The sequence below is a fragment of the Rhinatrema bivittatum genome, chromosome 2 (assembly GCF_901001135.1).
Source record: "Rhinatrema bivittatum chromosome 2, aRhiBiv1.1, whole genome shotgun sequence".
In the NCBI taxonomy this organism is placed as follows: domain Eukaryota; kingdom Metazoa; phylum Chordata; class Amphibia; order Gymnophiona; family Rhinatrematidae; genus Rhinatrema; species Rhinatrema bivittatum.
In genome coordinates this window covers 352,743,429-352,761,716 of record NC_042616.1, presented here as the reverse complement: position 1 = coordinate 352,761,716, position 18,288 = coordinate 352,743,429, and the positions used below count along the sequence as shown (strand labels likewise).

Genomic DNA, 18,288 nt, shown 5'->3' with positions numbered 1-18,288 from the left:
TGTCAAACGTGCGACGCCAAGCACATAAGGAGAGGAGATGAATCGCTACGAGAAACGCGCGATTGACATAGATATACATTTGATCTTATTTGGACCACCATCTGAATACTGCTCTGTGACCAACAAGCCCCTGAGGCAGCCACCATTGGTGGCGAAACTCGGCCAGAGTTGGGCATGTTTATAAGAATTTTACGTCTCCTTGATTAAACGTTGAAAAGGACTATCTTGTGGCATCCATTTCTTTGTTTTTTTCCTCACGGCTGTACTGGATCGCCTACCCTGCTGTTTTTTGGATAAATACAAGAGCAACTTTTGTTGTTACCTTTGTATTAGATACAGAGAAAGATTTGTTCTTTCATCAATACTTTAAGTTTAAGGAAAGCTCTTTTTTGAGGTCAAAAGATTCAGATTTTTCCAGATGTTTCTAGGTAAACTCAGTCAAGAAGGAAGCAATTTTTCCAATTGAAGACTAGAGTGTGTGACCTAGGAGCTTCCTTTTATCTGAAATTTCCTTGCAAGTGTGTCATTTGCCTTCAAGGTAATAAGTTTATTTTTCTAGATCCTGTAGATCTTGAGAGGATTCTAGTCGATAAGGGTAAACCTGGTTGAAGATATGGGTATGGTATATCCCGGTAGATTAAATTACTTTTTTTATTTTTTGTTTTTCCTTCTAGTCCCCCCTTGATAATGTGGGCTTTTGCATGAATACTGCTTTATTATGTCTAAACATTTTTCTTGTTATTTTGATAAGATGCTTTTCATGTTTTTTTATTATTTCATGTAATGTTATGAAATATAATAAATTGCAAAAAAAAAAAAAAAAAGTGCTGGAGTCATCCATGGAGAAGGGGAAAAGATTGAGAATATGTATGTGTATGAGGAGTGCTTAAATGACACTGCTTCCCTCCCCCATGTAGCCCTTGGTGCCACCTGTGTGAGCTGATGATGCTTCTCAGTTGAGCCCTTCTCTGCCATTCTTTTACCCTCTCCACTGCCTTCAAACCTGTTTCATACAGCTGCTCACCACATGGAGCATTCAGCTCTTTCCCAGCCAGCAGCTGGCCAAACACAGGAGCTTGTTCTCTTGATGGCTCTCAACATCCATGTAGTCCTTGCCGCTACCACTATGCATACACTTACAAGCCGATACAGTAAGTTGCGCATAAAAACGTGCATCCAAACTGGGTGCCTGTTTTTTTATTAACATGCGCACAGCCACTTCTCTTGGGCATCCAATGCTGTATTTAAATGAGCTGATGCATTCAAACCGATGCGCTAGGGAGAAACTGTGCATCCCTAGCACTCAATGCATCGCGTGCCCAGAAGACATGGTTGTCTGCTTACATATTGCTACGGTCTATGGGCGCTCAAGAAAGAATAATTTAATGGATCGATTACCAAAAAAACCAAACATTTCTGGACGCACAATATACACGCACAATAGCAAATGATGAAATCGGCCTGGAGTTGGGTATATTGTGCGTCCAGAAATGTTTTTCTTTGTAATTGATCCATTTCATTAATTCTTTATTGTTAATCACCAAAAGCATTGGGATCTACTGTTTTCTGTGGTTCCTGCTCTGTGGAAGAACCACAGAGAACAGTATTTTGGATTTTTTCATAACCTAATGACAAGTAGAATGACTTAAAACCAGTTCCAGGGCTGGCATTAAATTCGCTGCGTTAAGAGGTGTGCTTTGGGTGCCTGGGTATTTACTGCATCAGGGGATAATAGCTAATAGCCTCATTTACATGGAATTTACATATGATAGGCTCTATCAGCTGCACTGTTTGGGAGCGCATTTTGGACATGCTAATCCCCTTATTGCATCGGGTGTCTGTCTACTGCGTCCATCCTCTCATTAACCTGGGTGCACTTTATTGTATTGGCCCCATTGTGTGGTTGCAGGAACTAACTTAACTGAAATTTGATGGACTGTATGATTTGATTCTTTTTATAGTCTTATCAGGGGAAACAGGGACCTTAATGGAATTTAGGTTCCGTCACAGGGTACATTGGAAGTCCACACAGGTATTCCTGGACTCTGTAGCAACTGGAAACTTCATTGATGAAGACCTGGTGCAGAGATTCAGTCTTCTGGTTGTACAACTTGTATCTCCAGTCACAATTTCCTCTGTATAAGGAGAACCATTGCCCAAGAAGTTACTAACAGCCACCGAACTCCTGACTCTCCAGATGAGAATTTTGCACCAGGAGTAGGTCTTCTCTTACAAGTTACCTAAATCTGTAAATCCCATCATTCTGGGCCTGCCCTGGCACCAAAGGTACAACCTAAACATTGATTGGTCACAGGCCAAAATCACCCAGTGGGGACCTGGGTACTTTCACCAATGTCTGCGCACGATTCTACCCCCCTTGACCATTGCTCTTTCCATGCTATATTCCTGGGGAATTCTGTGCAGAAAATGTAAAATTCAGCAAAATTCTGCATACTTTATATTGGTCAAAATAACACAATATACATGACAGTCTTTGAGTAAAAAGAATTTTCTCCGATTAGTCTTACATGTGTTACTTGCTACCTTCATGGAAAGCCCCCTAGTCCTTCTATTATTCGAAAGTGTAAATAACGAGTCACATCCACTCATTCAAGACCTCTCATGATCTTAAAGACCTCTATCATATCCCCCCTCAGCGGTCTCTTCTCCAAGCTGAACAGCCCTAACCTCTTCAGCCTTTCCTCCTAGGGGAGCTGTTCCATCCCCTTTATCATTTTGGTTGCTCATTTGAGACTTTATATAACAAAAAGCAGATCATTGACTCAGCTAAAATCCTTGCCATCACCTTGATCATGGTGCCAGCAGGGAAAATCATAGTACCCAAGTACGTCAGGGAAATGGTGCTCCACTGGGCCCATAACTACCAGTTGGCCAGTCACCCCAGCACTTGCAAGATTCTGGAGCTATTATCTTAGCCCTACTGGTAGCCTCAACTCTCTAAGGATGTATAACACATGGAGACCTCCTTAAATTGCGCCCACAACAAACTCCTCACTCGCGCCCTTGAGGCTCTTACAACCATTACCAGTCTCAATGAAGTCATGTTTTCATATTTCCTTGGATTTTATTACAGACCTTCCCCCATCTAAGGGATGCACAGTGGTCTTGGGTCACTGTGGACTGCTTCTCAAACATGGCACGTTTTGTGCCCCTTACAGGTTTGCCCTGAAAGGGGCAAACCTGTAAGGACTATCTGAGCAATTCATCAGTGACAAAGTAGTCCAGTTTATATCCAAGTTCTGGCAAAACCTGTGTAAAAACTTTGATGTCACACTGGATTTCTCTTCAGCATACCACCATCAGACCAATGGGCAAACAGAGAGAATTAATCAAATTTTGAAGACATTCCTATGGGCCTACATCAATGAAAAGCAGGATGATTGGGCATCCTTGTTACCCTGGGCAGAGTTTTGCCATAGTAATCACATGAGTGAATCAACAGGATCCTCACCATTTGCCATCATTTATGGGCGGCATCCCAAGATCCATTTCCTGGTAAGGTTGTCTGTGTCATGTCTGACATTCGAACATACCACTCAAAAGATCTGTAAGGTTTGAAAGAGGACTCGAAAGCTCCTTCTCAAGCTAGCGGTAAAAAAAGGGAGCTGCTTTGCACCATAGTTCAAGCCAGGAGATAGTCTGGCTGAGCATGAGGAACCTCCGGGTGAAGTTTCCTCCTGCCAAGTTCTCATCCTGATTCATCGGGCCCTACTTAGTACTTCGTCAGCTGGGACCAATCACATACCAGCTGCAATTGCTTCCCACCTCGTGGATGCACAACTCCTTCTGTATAACTCTCCTAAAACCATTGGTGCTGTCCTAGGAACCACAGCGAATTCCCACGCCTGTGAATGTATCCATGGATTCTGACACTGAGTACAAGATCTATGAAATACTGGATATCAAAAAAGATATGGGGTAGACTACATTACTTGATTTCTTGGAAGAGATACCATCCCGAAGAAAACATAGGAACCAGTCAAGAATGTTCAGGCTCACCAGGAAATTCCACTGCCTCTTTCATCATAAACCCAAACCAAAGGACTTGGCGAGGATGGCTTAGAAGAGGGAATACTATAACACTTGGCTGACTGCAGTAGGCACGCCTCTGCCAGTCCTCACTCCCATAACGCCATGGCGGCCGAGAACACTGTCATGCTACCTGGATGCCGACACTGCCATTCACTCCCATTAAGCACGTGCACACCCTGCTTTTGTAGACCTGTGGTGTGAACTTCTCAGCAGTGCTGCTGGATGATGTCATGCCTGCCAGGCCATTAAACTCCTGCAGAGCAGCAAGATGGCCCCTCAGCAACAGGTCCTTCTGAGCTCAGCTGGTATTCATTGCTTGTTCCAGTTCTGCCTTGTCCTCGTTCCCACCCTACCTTCTCCAGTTCCTTTGTCTTGTTCCAGCTCTTGCTTTTACCCTTCAATAAATGTCTCGACTTGCCTCCTTGTTCCTGCCTTGCTTTCCTGGCCCTGTCTGCCTCTTCTTCTTTGTCCTCTGTTCTTCCTTGTCCTCCCATGAATGATTTCTTGTTGCTGACTTGAACCGCTTGCTTGGATACTGATCTTGCCTGACTGCCGTCCGCCTCAACCCTCCACCTGAATACTGACCTTGCTCCACTGCTGCCAGCCCTGACCATTGGGTTACTTTTCTAACTGTGGACAATTCCCTGAGTCCTGCCGGTCTCAGACCCCAAAGGCTTAACCCACGGGGGAAGAGGTTGGTATAGGCAAAGTCTCCTACTTCGTCTTAGCCAGAGGTGTGTCTGCTCGCTGTCGGTGCGAACCCAGCCAACACTTCCTGAGCTGGGTAGTTCCAACTCCACAGCATCTCAGGGACTCGCACACTGTGACAGAAGTTATCCAGCTAAATGAAGATTTAGGCCCTTATCTGGCCAAATTCTAGCTGGCCTAATAAATTAACTGACTAGAATTTAGCCAAATAAGTTAGGGGCTTTCCAAGAGTGTAACTGGGAGGAGTTGAGTTAGCCAGATAATGTAGCCAGCTAAGTCTGATCAGGCCAAAGTGCTGTCCTAAAGTTAGCTGAATGAAATGAATCAGCTAACTTTAAGAAAGCTAGTTATATTCGATAGTGCAACTGCACTATTGAACATACCTCCAAAGTTAGACAGATAAGTTTATCTGGCAAAGTTTCCTATCTCATCAGTGACTGAATATGGACCTGTTTTTGTTTTTTTTTAATTTAATGTTTATTGATGTCAACACAATAAAACAGTTACACAATACAGCTTATGCATAAGTAAGTAGATGATAAATCAGCAATGATATACAAGAAGTTTGACAATTTTTTCCTTAATCACGCAAGGTGTTCTAGCCATCCCAATCCTCCCTCCCACCCTCCGGAAGTTGCAGGATGTCCTATATGGTACCTGGAATACATACATTGAGTAGTAAAGGAGAAACAGTACAAAGGTTAACTGAAAGGTTCTATAGAAATCAGTGGTTGTGCCCTGCCATATTTCAACTAGTAACTGTCTGGGTCAATCAATCAAATAATGGTTGCAAAGCTTGCAAAATGTTTTGATTGTGTGGTTTATTAATAGCGATCCCTTTATGAACAGATCCCGGTTTAGATAACTGGAGTCTAAGGCTCGTCTCTGAGGGTAAACAGTCAGTTCTGCAGAGAAAAGCCAGTTCCCTATGAGCCGCGAGGAGAATAAGATGAGCAAGTTTTAGCTTTTTAGAAGGGATGTCTAAGGGTACATTCAGCAATACAGATTCAGGTGTCAAAGAAACGTCTTCACCAGAGATTGTGTGTATTAGGTGTGATTATAGACTGCCAAAATGTTACTACCTTGGGGCAAGTCCACCACATGTGAAAAAAATTAGCCCAGTTGAACACAACCCTTCCAGCACTTAGCACTGTAAGAATACCATCATAGCAAAATTTTATAGCTGTTCTCTGCCAATGCCGAGTGGGCTGATCTCTTTTAGTATGTAGAAAAATAGAGTCCCAAATGTCCTCTGAGAAGGTCTTACCCAGGTCCGCTTCCCAAGCTTTCATAAAAACGGGCTTTGCTTCGAGGGTCCTTGTTAAGAAAACCTTTAGTTTATCAGCTTGGTCGCACCAATTTTCCAGCTGGGTCTTGCCTTGAGCTAAATCATTACCCACTTTTTCCGCTTGAAAGAAGTGGCAAAATTGTAAGTATGGGAAGATATCTGTCTATTGCAAATGATATTTGTCAGAGTGTGTTGGGAAAGAAAGGAATGACCGCCCATCCCACATTTGCCCCATAGTCGCAATACCTTTCTCCTCCCAGTCTTTAAAGTATACAGATTGCCTGCTCACCCTGAATCGAGTGTTAGTTCTTATATGAGAGCTGTAGAAATATCTCCTATTCCCTGTAAATTGAGACTTCCATTTCTCCCAACTGCACAAAGTAGTTTTTGTCGCCATTGAAGGAGTAGACATTGGAAGCCAGGAGTTTTTGGGTTGCCATAATAATGAACGAAGTGGAGTCCCCCCTATTATAGTTTGCTCTATGACCACCCACTGCTTCTGTTCTTTAGTTCTATTCCAATCAAATATTGAGCGAAACTGAGCAGCGGTGAGGTACCACCGTAAGTTCAGGACTCCCAACCCCCCATGAAGCTTAGGTCTATATAGTATTGCTTGGGCTATCCTAGGCGGTCTCCTCTTCCATATGTAAGAGAAAATTCTCTGTTGCCATCTCTTAAGTTGAGTGGTAGGAACGTCTATGGGAAGTTACTGAAACAAGTATCCCAGCCGGGGTAGCACATTCATCTTTATAGTTGATATTCGTCCGAACCACGACAAGTGCAGGTCGGACCACCGATCCAGATCCTTGAAGAGTTTCTGGAGGAGGGGGGGGGGGGATAATTTAATTTGTATAACTCCGTGGTATCTGCACTGATGTAGACCCTAAGGTATTTAATCTTTTTAATCATTTAGAACGAAAAAATATGGAGATCACACAGAGCCAAATCACACTCAATAACAACCAACAAATAACACTAGCAGAGAAAGTTCGGAATCTAGGAGTAATAATTGACACAGAACTAAGCTTAAAACAACACATATATCTAAAAGTTAAGGAAGGATACGCCAAACTAATGGTTCTCAAAAGACTAAAACCACTTCTAAGAACTGCCAACTTTCGATCAGTACTACAAGCGTTGATATTTGCAAGCACAGATTATTGTAATGCCCTTCTACTAGGCCTACCATACACCTCACTAAGACCACTACAAATTTTGCAAAACACAAGAGTTTTAACTGGCATAAGTAAAAGAGAACACATCACTGAAACACTGGCTGAGTTACACTGGCTTCCCATTGAACAAAGAATACAATACAAAACACTATGCACCATACATAAACTAATACACAATGAAAACGCGACTGGCGTAACACAGCCCTTCGCGTACACATCCTTAACAGAAACCTAAGGTCAGCCAACAAAGCACTCCTAACTATTCCATCAGTCAAAACAGCAAGACTAACACAAGTAAGAGAAAGGGCATTATCCTTGGCAGGACCCATACTATGGAACTCCATGCCCTTGGAGTTAAGATTACAAAGAGACAGCAAAGCCTTTAGAAAAAATTTAAAAACCTGGCTCTTTAAACAAGCTTTTCAAAAAGATAAGGGAGAATAGAAGCCAGGGAAGTGCAAGGTACGAACAATTGAACACTCACACACACTACAGTATTCACTAAGTGTGTAGTTTTTAATAGATAGCCCATCACTAAACGATAAGTTACAATGATAAAACTAGTGTTATACTCGAAAATGATAGAGACCCGGACATGAATTATCACATTTATCAATTAACATTGATCACAAACTGTTACCGAACCTTATGGCACCTATGTAAACTGACAGATTTTACTATCATTACTTTATGTGCCTTATTGTAAACCATTGTGACGGTACCCACCTTAACGACGGTATAGAAAAGATTTAAATAAAAATAAATAGTTGCCCATTTAAAAGGAGATGTCGTTTTCAGGACATTCAGCTCGGTCAGAGGAGTAGACACATTTAATAGGACCTGTTGTTTTTTTTACAGCTTTTTTAGAAGCCATGTTGAGGGCAAAAATAAAAACCTGCTGTTCTAGCCACAGGAATGGGCTGTTTACACTGATCACCTTCTACATGGGTAAAAGTACTACACATGTATGTCTTTTTCATGCATACTTTTATATGCATAGTTTTGCAGGCACTCCCAAGGCAGGGTTAGGACAGAAGAGGCAACTAAATGTGTAGTTTTAAATATTCAAAACTGCACACATTGTTTTGTTTTCAGAACGTACCTGTTCAAAAGCAGGTAGGACTTTTGAAGGAGCAATAATTAAATAAAACTACTAACATAGTTTGGTTTTGATTATTGGGGCAAACCCCATTGGTTAAAAAAACAAAAAACCCACAGATTTATCCAGACCACGAATAATTTGATTGTCTACTCAACGCTTTTCTAATCTAATGTCTATAGGAATCATATTCCAGAGATATGGAGCAACATGAAAAAAACTTCTCTCTAGTTCTAATTAGTTGTGAAGCCTACAAGAAGGGAGTACTTAAAATAGCTGCCTGTAAGAATCTTAATAATTTCTTTGGCTGATATCTATCCAAATATGCAGTCAAATATTATGGACCAATATCGTTAATCACCTTGAAAGTAAGCACTAGTAATTTAAATTTGCTGCACAATAAGTTAGTGCAACTGGTATATCAAAGACAACACTCTGATCCTATGCATTTTTCCCAGAATAGGCCTAGTAACAGCATTCTTTACCATTTGCAGCTTATACAAAAGTTTTTTGGCAGCCCAGCAAACAGTGTTACAATAATCCAGCTATGTAAGCACTAGACTGTATATGCACTTTCATGTTATCCTCATCTAAAATGACTTTAACTGCTGCACTAGTCATAATTTAGTAATATTTTTTTGGCAGCTTTTTGAATATGCAGTTAAAATGAAATCACAAATCCTGTGTAAAACCAAACTATGTACCCTCATTTTCAACTGTAATTAAGGGCAATACGAAGGGGAAAACTGGCAGCCGAAAGTCGCTCAGCAGTGCATGGTTCAGAGGGAGGTATCTTCAAAGGATACTAATGACGCACTAGAATTAGGGCATCCCAACAGTAAGGTTCCAATAATAAGAAAAGTAGTCCAAGAGACTAATTAAAAACTCACCTGAGCTAAAAGATTCCAATTTATCCCTATCAATTAAAAAGCAGAATGAAAATACAAACAAAAAACACACTTTGAAATCTTCTATGCTAATGCCAGAAGTCTAAGAAGTAAGATGGGAGAATTAGAATGCATAGCAGTGAAGGATGACATAGACTTAATTGGCATTTCAGAGACTTGGTGGAAGGAGGATAACCAATGGGACAGTGCTATACTGGGGGTACAAATTATATCGCAATGACAGAGAGGAGCATCTAGGGGACGGGGTGGCACTTTATGTCCAGGATGGCATAGAGTCCAACAGGATAAAGATCCTGCATGAGACTAAATGCACAATCAAATCTTTATGGGTAAAAATCCCTTGTGTGTTGGGCAAAAGGATAGTGGTAGGAGTATACTACTGTCCACCTGGCCAGGATGGTGAGACGGACAGTGAAAGGCTAAGAGAAATTAGGGAAGCTAACCAAATTGATAGTGCAGAAATAATGGAAAATTTTCCCAATATTGACTGAGTAAGTGTAACATTAGGACATCCTAGAGAAGTAAAGTGCCTCGATAGAATAAATGACAGTTTTATGGAGCAATTGGTTCAGGAACCATCGAGAGAGGGAGCAATTTTAGATCTAATTCTTAGTGGAGCACAGGATTTGGTGAGAGGTAGTGATGGGTCCGCTTGGCAATAGTGATTACAAGATGATCAAATTTGAATTAATGACTGTAAGGGGCTCTAACGCTAAACTTTCAAAACGGAAACTTTGATAAAATGAGAAAAATAGAAAAAAACTGAAAGGAGCAGCTACAAAGATAAAAACTGTGCAAGAGGCATGGACATTGTTAAAAAAATAAAATAAAAAAAAATACCATCCTAGAAACAAAGTCCAGATGTATTTCACACATTAAGAAAGGTGTAAGGAAGGAAAAATGATTTCTGACATGGTTAAAAGGTGAGGTGAAAAAGGCTATTTTAGCCAAAAGATCTTCATTCAAAAATTGGAAGAAGGATCCAACAGCAGAAAATAGGATAAAGCATAAGTGAGGCAAGTTAAATGTAAGACATTGATAAGAGAGGCTAAGAGAGAATTTGAAAATAAGTTGGCCGTAGAGGCAAAAACTCACAGTGAAAACTTTTAAAGATATATCCAAAGCAGGAAACCTGTGAGGGAGTCAGTTGGACCATTAGGTGATCAAGGGATTAAATAGGCACTTAGAGAAGATAAGGCCATCGCGGAAAGATTAAACAATTTCTTTGCTTCCGTGTTTACTGAACAGAATGTTAGGAAGATACCTGTTCCGGAGAAGGTTTTCATGCGTAATGAGTCAGAAGAACTGAACCAAATCACAGTGAACCTAGAAGATGTGGTAGGCCTGATTGACAAACTGAAGAGAAGTAAATCACCTGGACCAGATGGTATACACCCCAGGGATCTGAAGGAACTAAAAAATGAAATTTCAGACCTATTAATAAAAATTTGTAACCTATCATTAAAATCATCCATTGTACCTGAAGACTGGAGGAAAGCTAATGTAACCCCAATATTTAAAAATGGCTCCAGGGGCAATCCGGGAAACTACAGACCGGTTAGCCTGACTTCAGAGCCAGGAAAAATAAAGGCCCCTATAGTATTTGGGAAATATGTGGAAAAGATTAAGGTTTGACAGTTTTTTCCTAAGTATATATCTTTTAATGAACTGCTCTAGTGTAAAAGCAATGTGTGTCTCTATTTACCTTGCATAATGAATGGTGAAGATAATTTAAGGTTGTTTCATAATTTCTTAGAAAATATGATTAATATTATTCTGTATCTTTATATCTGGATCTTCTTTTGTAATTTTGAAAATCTAATAAAAATTAAATTTAAAAACAAAAAAAACAAAAATGAAATTTCAGAAATATTAGTTAAAATTTGTAACCTATCATTAAAATCATCCATTGTTCCTGAAGACTGGAGGGTGGCTGATGTAACCCTAATATTTAAAAAGGGCTCCAGGAGCAATCCAGAAAACTACAGACCGGTTAGCCTAACTTCAGTGCCAGGAAAAATAGTGGAAAGTGTTCTAAACATCAAAATCACAGTACATCTAGAAAGACATGGTTTAATGGAACAAAGTCAGCATGGCTTTACCCAAGGCAAGTCTTGTCTCACAAATCTACTTCACTTTTTTGAATGGGTTAATAAACATGTAGATAAAGGTGAACCGGTAGATGTAGTGTATTTGGATTTTCAGAAGGCGTTTGACAAAGTTCCTCATGAGAGGCTTCTAAGAAAACTAAAAAGTCATGGGATAGATGGCGATGTCCTTTCGTGGATTACAAACTGGTTAAAAGACAGGAAACAGAGAGTAGGATTAAATGGACAATTTTCTCAGTGGAAAAGGATATACAGTGGAGTGCCTCAAGGATATGTACTAGGACCCGTGCTTTTCAATATATTTATAAATGATCTGGAAAGGAATACGACGAGTGAGGTAATCAAATTTGCAGATAATACAAAATTATTCAAAGTAGTTAAATCACAAGCAGATTGTGATAAATTGCAGGAGGACCTTGTGAGACTGGAAAATTGGGCATCCAAATGGCAGATTAAATTTAATGTGGATAATTGCAAGGTGTTGCATATAGGGAAAAATAAACCATGCTATAGTTACATTATGTTATATATTAGGAGCTACCGCCCAGGAAAGAGATCTAGGCATCATAGTGGATAATACTTTGAAATCGTCGGCTCAGTGTACTGTGGCAGTCAAAAAAGCAAACAAAATGTTGGGAATTATTAGGAAGGGAATTGTGAATAAAATGGAGGATGTCATTACCTCTGTATCGCTCCATGGTGAATCCGCACCTTGACTACTGTGTACAGTTCTAGTCGCCACATCTCAAGAAAGATATAGTTGCGATGGAGAAGGTATAGAGAAGGGCAATCTAAATGATAAAGGGGAAGGAACTGCTCCCCTGTGAAGAAAGACTAAAGAGGTTAGGGCTGTTCAGCTTGGAGAAGAGACAGCTGAGGGGGGATATCATAGAGGTCTTTAAAATCATGAGAGTTCTAGAATGGGTAAATGTGAATCGATTACTCTTTCGTATACTAGAAGACTAGGGGGCACTCCATGAAATTAGCATGTAGCACATTTAAAACTAATCAGACAAAATTCTTTTTCACTCAACGCACAATTAAACTCTGGAATTTGTTGCCAGGGTATGTGGTTAGTGCAGTTAGTGTAGCTGGGTTTAAAAAAGGATTGGATACGTTCTGGGAGGAGAGAAGTTCATTACCTGCTATTAATCAAGTTGACTTAGAAAATAGCCACTGCTATTGCAAGCATCAGTAGCATGGGATATACTTAGTTTTTGGGTACTTGCTAGGTACTTGTAGTCTGGATTGGCTACTGTTGGAAACAGGATGCTGGGCTTGATGGACCCTTGGTCTAATCCAGTATGGCAATTTCTTATGTTCTTATGTTCTAATACACTTCACTTTAAGGCAGGACATTCAGTACCTGAATGTAACATGCTTTGAAATGCCTGAAAAGAAAATATAAATCAAATATCATCACCAAGGAACATTACTTCATAATTTCCAGTCTCTTGCCCTTATATCTTGTATGTTGAAATGGAAGTGATACTCATGGTCTCTCCAGTAATATGTCTCAATCATTTCTGGCTTGTAATAAGAATTCCACCAGAAGGTCTTATTACAAATAAAGAAGGTTTGTTGTCTGGTGTGCTGGCAAGTCCCTATATTCCTTTTCTTGTCTCTCACAAAGACTGCTTGAATAATCCTACGTATCTTAGAATCTGTACTCAAAAGCCAGCTTGAGATGTTATGCCACATGGCGGTGCCTTTGTCGCATACTACTATCATGGAGAATGAAGACAGATTTCTGTGCAACTTTTAGTTTTATGTGGGGCTTTCTTCATTTTAAGCTTACCATCAAGCTACTCACATTTTCTTGGGATCACAACATGGTATTTAACACAGCTGATGAAAGCCCCTTTTGAGCTTCTAGCCTTCTATGAGTTAAAGTACCTAAACTGGAAAAATTGCTTTTTTTGGTTTCCTTCACTTCAGCTCTCAGAATCAGTGAGCTCTAGGCCTTAGTAAGTTATCCACCTTATACTAAATTTTATTATAGCAGAGTGTTGTTAGGCATGTATTGTAAGTTGCTGCCTAAGGTTGCAACAGATTTCTGTCTTAGTCACCCTACTGGACTTTTTCACAAGGCCACATTCCAATAAAGATGAGCAAGCACTCTTGAGTCACAAAAGAGCTGTCACTGTGGATTTGGACCAGACTAAACAGCTTTTTTTTTTTCTCTTTGCTCCAACAAACCTTAGATTGCCATGTAGAAGAGGACTTGATCTATTTGGATAGCAGATTGCATGTTCTTCATGATGCTAAGCAGGTTTGACCTTGGAAAGGCATGTTAGTGCCTATATGTCAGGAACATGGCTTCTTTTGTAACCTATCTCAGGTCAACCTCTATTGAAGAGGCTATAATGTGAACTTCTATCCATAAATTCATGTTACAGTTCTGCCTAGATACTGCCTCCCAGTGTGACAGCAGATTTGAGCACAACTCCAGCCCTCCTTGAGTCCATTTTTATTTATTTAGGGTGCTCTTCTCAAAAGAAAAAGTGAATTTTAACCCTCCAAAAACAAGTTTACTGCACATTAGTGAAGATTTGTATGTTTGTTCTTTTCCTCTCTTATTTGAAGACATGTACGATGGGTAATCTGCTTGACTTCAGAAAAAGCAAAGTTGCTTGCCTGTAGTAGTGTGCTCTCTGAAAACAGATCACCAGTCACACATACTCTTCCCTTCTGGAATTGAACTCATTAGCTAAAAGAGATAATAAAGGCTGTTATAGAATCATGGGAGCATGAGAATCGCACATGTCTGAAAGAGTTTTTCTAAAAGGTTTTAGAAAAGCTGTAGCATCCCATTGGTACCAGGTGATGTTGACATATGATCCTCTGTCTTTAAAGACAACCTGTTACAGGTAAACTAAATGACTGTATTGAATATAAGATGCCTATCACATACTATGTACAGAATGGTATCTGGTGTATTGTAAATTTGTTGCCAGAGGATGTGGTTAGTGCAGTTAGTGTAGCTGGGTTCAAAAAAGGTTTGGATAAGTTCTTGGAGGAGAAGTCCATTAACTGCTATTAATCAAGTTTACTTAGGGAATAGCCACTGCTATTAATTGCATCAGTAGCATGGGATCTTCTTAGTGTTTGGGTAATTGCAAGGTTCTTGTGGCCTGGTTTGGCCTCTGTTGGAAACAGGATGCTGGGCTTGATGGACCCTTGGTCTGACAGAGCATGGCAATTTCTTATGTTCTTATGTTCTTAAAGTAATAGAAGCCCTTTTGAACAGCTTAAAAGATCTAGACTGTCTTATTTGCATGCACTTTTTATCTATAGGAGTTGACAGAAGAAGGATTACCTTTTCTTATACTTTTCCATATGAAGGACGACGCACAGAGCTTAGAAAATTTCCAGCAGGAAGTTGCTCGGCAGTTAATAAGTGAAAAAGGTAAGCAACAGAATTGTATTACCATTATACTTCTTAACATAATTTAACCTTAAGTATTAATTTTCTTACTAATATATTCTAAATTAATTGATTAGTTTAATTCATATGCAGAATGTTGCAGCTGTATGTTAGGAATTAGCCCAAAAAGCTTCTTGGAAGAAACTCCTTTTAATTTGTCCAACATTGTACATTAAAAAAAAATCTTAATATTAAGGAATATAGAATAATCTCTTCAGAGTTTAAGTTTGGGCAAATTTGTTTCTTGGCTGTGAGCTGACACAATTTATTAACTTTCAAGAAAGGTGTCATGGCCAGCTGGCCGATTTGAGGATGCTCCCAAGCAGGGGGAGCAGGAGTTCAGAGCAGGCACATCAGGTGTGCAGTCTTCTGCAGGAGTCAGGAGCAGGCAGGACCAGCGTGGATCTTCTGCCTGACCAGCCACCTCCCTCTTCGATTTAGCCTGCAGGTTCTGGTGGCCAGCAGGTCTTCTGGAGGTGGGGCACTAGGTCAAGAACAGGGTACTTGCTGGAACAGAGTGCGCACCAGCAAGACAGTGTAAGAACGGAAATGGGTGTAGGACAAGGAACCCACAGGAGAGCTAGGCCACTGGGAAGTCTGGACAAGATACAAGGCAAGAGCACAGGGAGCAGAAGGGCCACTGGTAGACCACAGGGATCAAGAGGGCCAATGGGAGGCCCACAGGGGGCAGTAAGGCCAGTGAGAGGCCCACAGGGAGCAGGAAAGAAGCACAGCAAGGAAATACACAGACAAGGGAGGTCACAGGAAGGCCTAGACAGGGCAGGACAAGACACACAATACCTGCAGACAGGATAGGCTCAAACAAGGCAAGGACAAGAAAAGGAGCACAGAGACAAGACAGAGGCAGAGCAGGCAGGTAGAAGCCAAAACAAAGCAGGAACTAGACACAGAGCAAGGGCAAGGTTAAACAGGCATAAGATATGCAGTACTGGGTTAGACCAAGGGTCCATCGTGCCCAGTATCCTGTTTCCAACAATGGCCAATCCAAGCCGCAAGTACCTGGCAAAAACCCAAACATTAGGAGGAAGTGACATCACGCGCTCGGATGGCTGCTTGATCCACGAGCTCCAGGCCAAAGAATCATAAATCCCCTCTATCAGTTGTAATCTGCCAAGAAACTTATCTGCTACCAAAGCGATTTTACTGCTGGGCTTGAGTGATGTTGGTGCGGAAGAAAATTGCTGAGCTGCGGCAGTTTTCATTTGAAGCAGGGCTGGAAAAACACAACTCAGGCCTGTGTGAGGAGGAGTCTGGCAGTTCGAAGACTGTGCCGGTGAGCGAGCAGAGCAGTGTTTCAGCCCCGCCCCCAGCTATCAACCCTGCTATACTCAGGAGGATTTTTGTAGCTAGTTTCAGGAGATAAGACAGCATGGGCTCTTTGAAGGAAGAATTGAGGGCAATTGCAGGGGAAATGAGGGGCGAATGTGCAGTGCTAAGAGACCGGGTGGACTCTCTGGAAACCCAAGTCAGTGAGCAGGAGACAGTAACTGCAGCAACTCAGCGTGGCCTCATTCAAGTCAAACAAGAAATAGCAGATCAACAAGCCTGGTTAGAAGACCTGGAAAATCGCTCCAGGCGAGTGAATATGAGGATCAGGGGAGTCCCTGTAGGGGACACTTATCTGGATTGTGCTAAGATTGTGCAAGAAATATGTGGTCTCATACTCGCTGACTCCAATATTACAGAATCAGCACAGACTCCCAGTATTAAACTTGAGAGAGCTCACAGGACTTTGGCCAGACCCAGAGGAAATGCTTCAAGAGATATAATAGTATGCTTTCATGAATATGCTTTAAAAGAACAGATTATGCGTAAAGCAAGACAAATTAAGGATCTACAATGGCATGGAGAAAAAATTGAGATTTTTCAGGACTCGCTGCTATCACGATTCGTAAAAGGAGGGAGTTTCGGGATATCCTGCAGATTTTGAGAGTAAATAATCATTGCTATAAATGGCTTTTCCCATTTGGACTGCAGTTTACGATTCAGGGTGTAACAAACAAGGTGAAATCAGTGTGGGAAACTGAAGAACTTCTGTGTGCGGCGGGCCTTATGAAACCTGGGGATGAAGCAGCGGGTCTTTTCTCTACACACCCAGCTGGAGAAAAATCCCAACACTGGCAACATGTTCAGCATGGGGGCAAGCGTCTTCGCAGACAATCCGGAGGATTGTCTACTGTCCCTCCGGATTGTCTACTGCATCATTAGTATCCTTTGAAGATACCTCTCTCCGAAACATGCGCTGCTGAGCGACTGTCGGCTTTCCTCTTTGTTCTAGTTTAAAAGTTGCTCTATCTCCTTTTTAAAGGTTAGCGCCAGCAGTCTGGTTCCACCCTGGTTAAGGTGGAGCCCATCCCTTCGGAAGAGACCCCCCCTTCCCCAAAAGGTTCCCCAGTTCCTAACAAAACCGAATCCCTCTTCCTTGCACAATCGTCTCATCCACACATTGAGACTCTGGAGCTCTGCCTGCCTCTGGTGACCTGTGTGTGGAACAGGGAGCATTTCAGAGAATGCTACCCTGGAGGCTCTAGATTTAAGCTTTCTACCTAAGAGCCTAAATTTGGCTTCCAGAACCTCTCTCCCACATTTTCCTATATCGTTGGTGCCTACATGTACCACGACAGCCGGCTCCTCCCCAGCACTGTCTAAAATCCTATTTCCCTGTACGTACCAGGATCAGTCCAGGACACCTGGGTTGTGACTCCGCACCAGTAGATGGAGACAGACTAAAACTTGTGGGCGGAGCCATATATGCCCCTGTGCCAGTCACAGCCCCTCAGTCTTACTCTGCCTCCAGTAGATGGTGCAGGTCCGGTCACAGCTCCTCCCTGCCCTGATTCTGGTACTCCATCAGGGTTGGTTTTCTTTTTGGTTTAGGCCAGTTTAGGCTTTAGTGTCTTTTAATTGGAATTTTTGCCAAATTGTCACTGACGTCCGCCCTACCTCCCAGGGGGGTTGAGAGGTCCTGAGGGGACTACCCCCCCCCCGGTTGAGGCCGCTGCTAGGGTCGAGGACCCGGCTTTTCTAAGTAGCAGCGTCAGGGGTGACAGCGGGGAGCCCAGTTCACTCACCCCTGCTGGACTAGGGCTCCAGGACCGCGGACAGCGACAGGCGTTTTTTTGTGTAAAAAAAAAAAAAAAAAGTTTGTCTTTTGGTTTGTGCCGGCTCTCTGTTCCTTGCGTCGTCGCTCTCGGGGGGGGGCGCGCCGCTGACAGGGGGGAGGCCGTTCGCGCGATTTTTATTATTTTTTGATTTTCCTTTGCTGCCGTCTTCGCGCCGTTTCGCCGGCATGCCTCGCGGCTCCGCTTGCCGGGCCTGTGGCTCGGCGTGCGCGCGACGGCCTATGCGCTTCCTGCATCCCGGGCGATGAAGGGTCGTCCGGGGCGTCTCGGGGGGCTCGAGTGCGGCCCGCGCGACCGCCGCCGAGCAGGGGGGGCGCGATAGAGAGGCCCCAGGATTGTTCCCCGCTCAGCGCGGGAGTGGCGGCCATTTTAGCCACGG

At 42.1% G+C, this 18,288-nt stretch overlaps 1 protein-coding gene across 4 annotated transcripts in view; it reads left to right on the top strand.

Moving 5' to 3' along the window:
- ERP44 (endoplasmic reticulum protein 44) overlaps positions 1-18,288 on the top strand; it is a 505,107-nt gene that overhangs the window by 378,195 nt on the left and 108,624 nt on the right. For all 4 annotated transcript variants that reach the window (XM_029589904.1, XM_029589906.1, XM_029589905.1 and 1 more), the window contains one exon: positions 14,637-14,748. In XM_029589904.1, the coding sequence (XP_029445764.1) occupies positions 14,637-14,748 (112 nt within the window). The remainder of the gene's footprint in view (positions 1-14,636; positions 14,749-18,288) is intronic.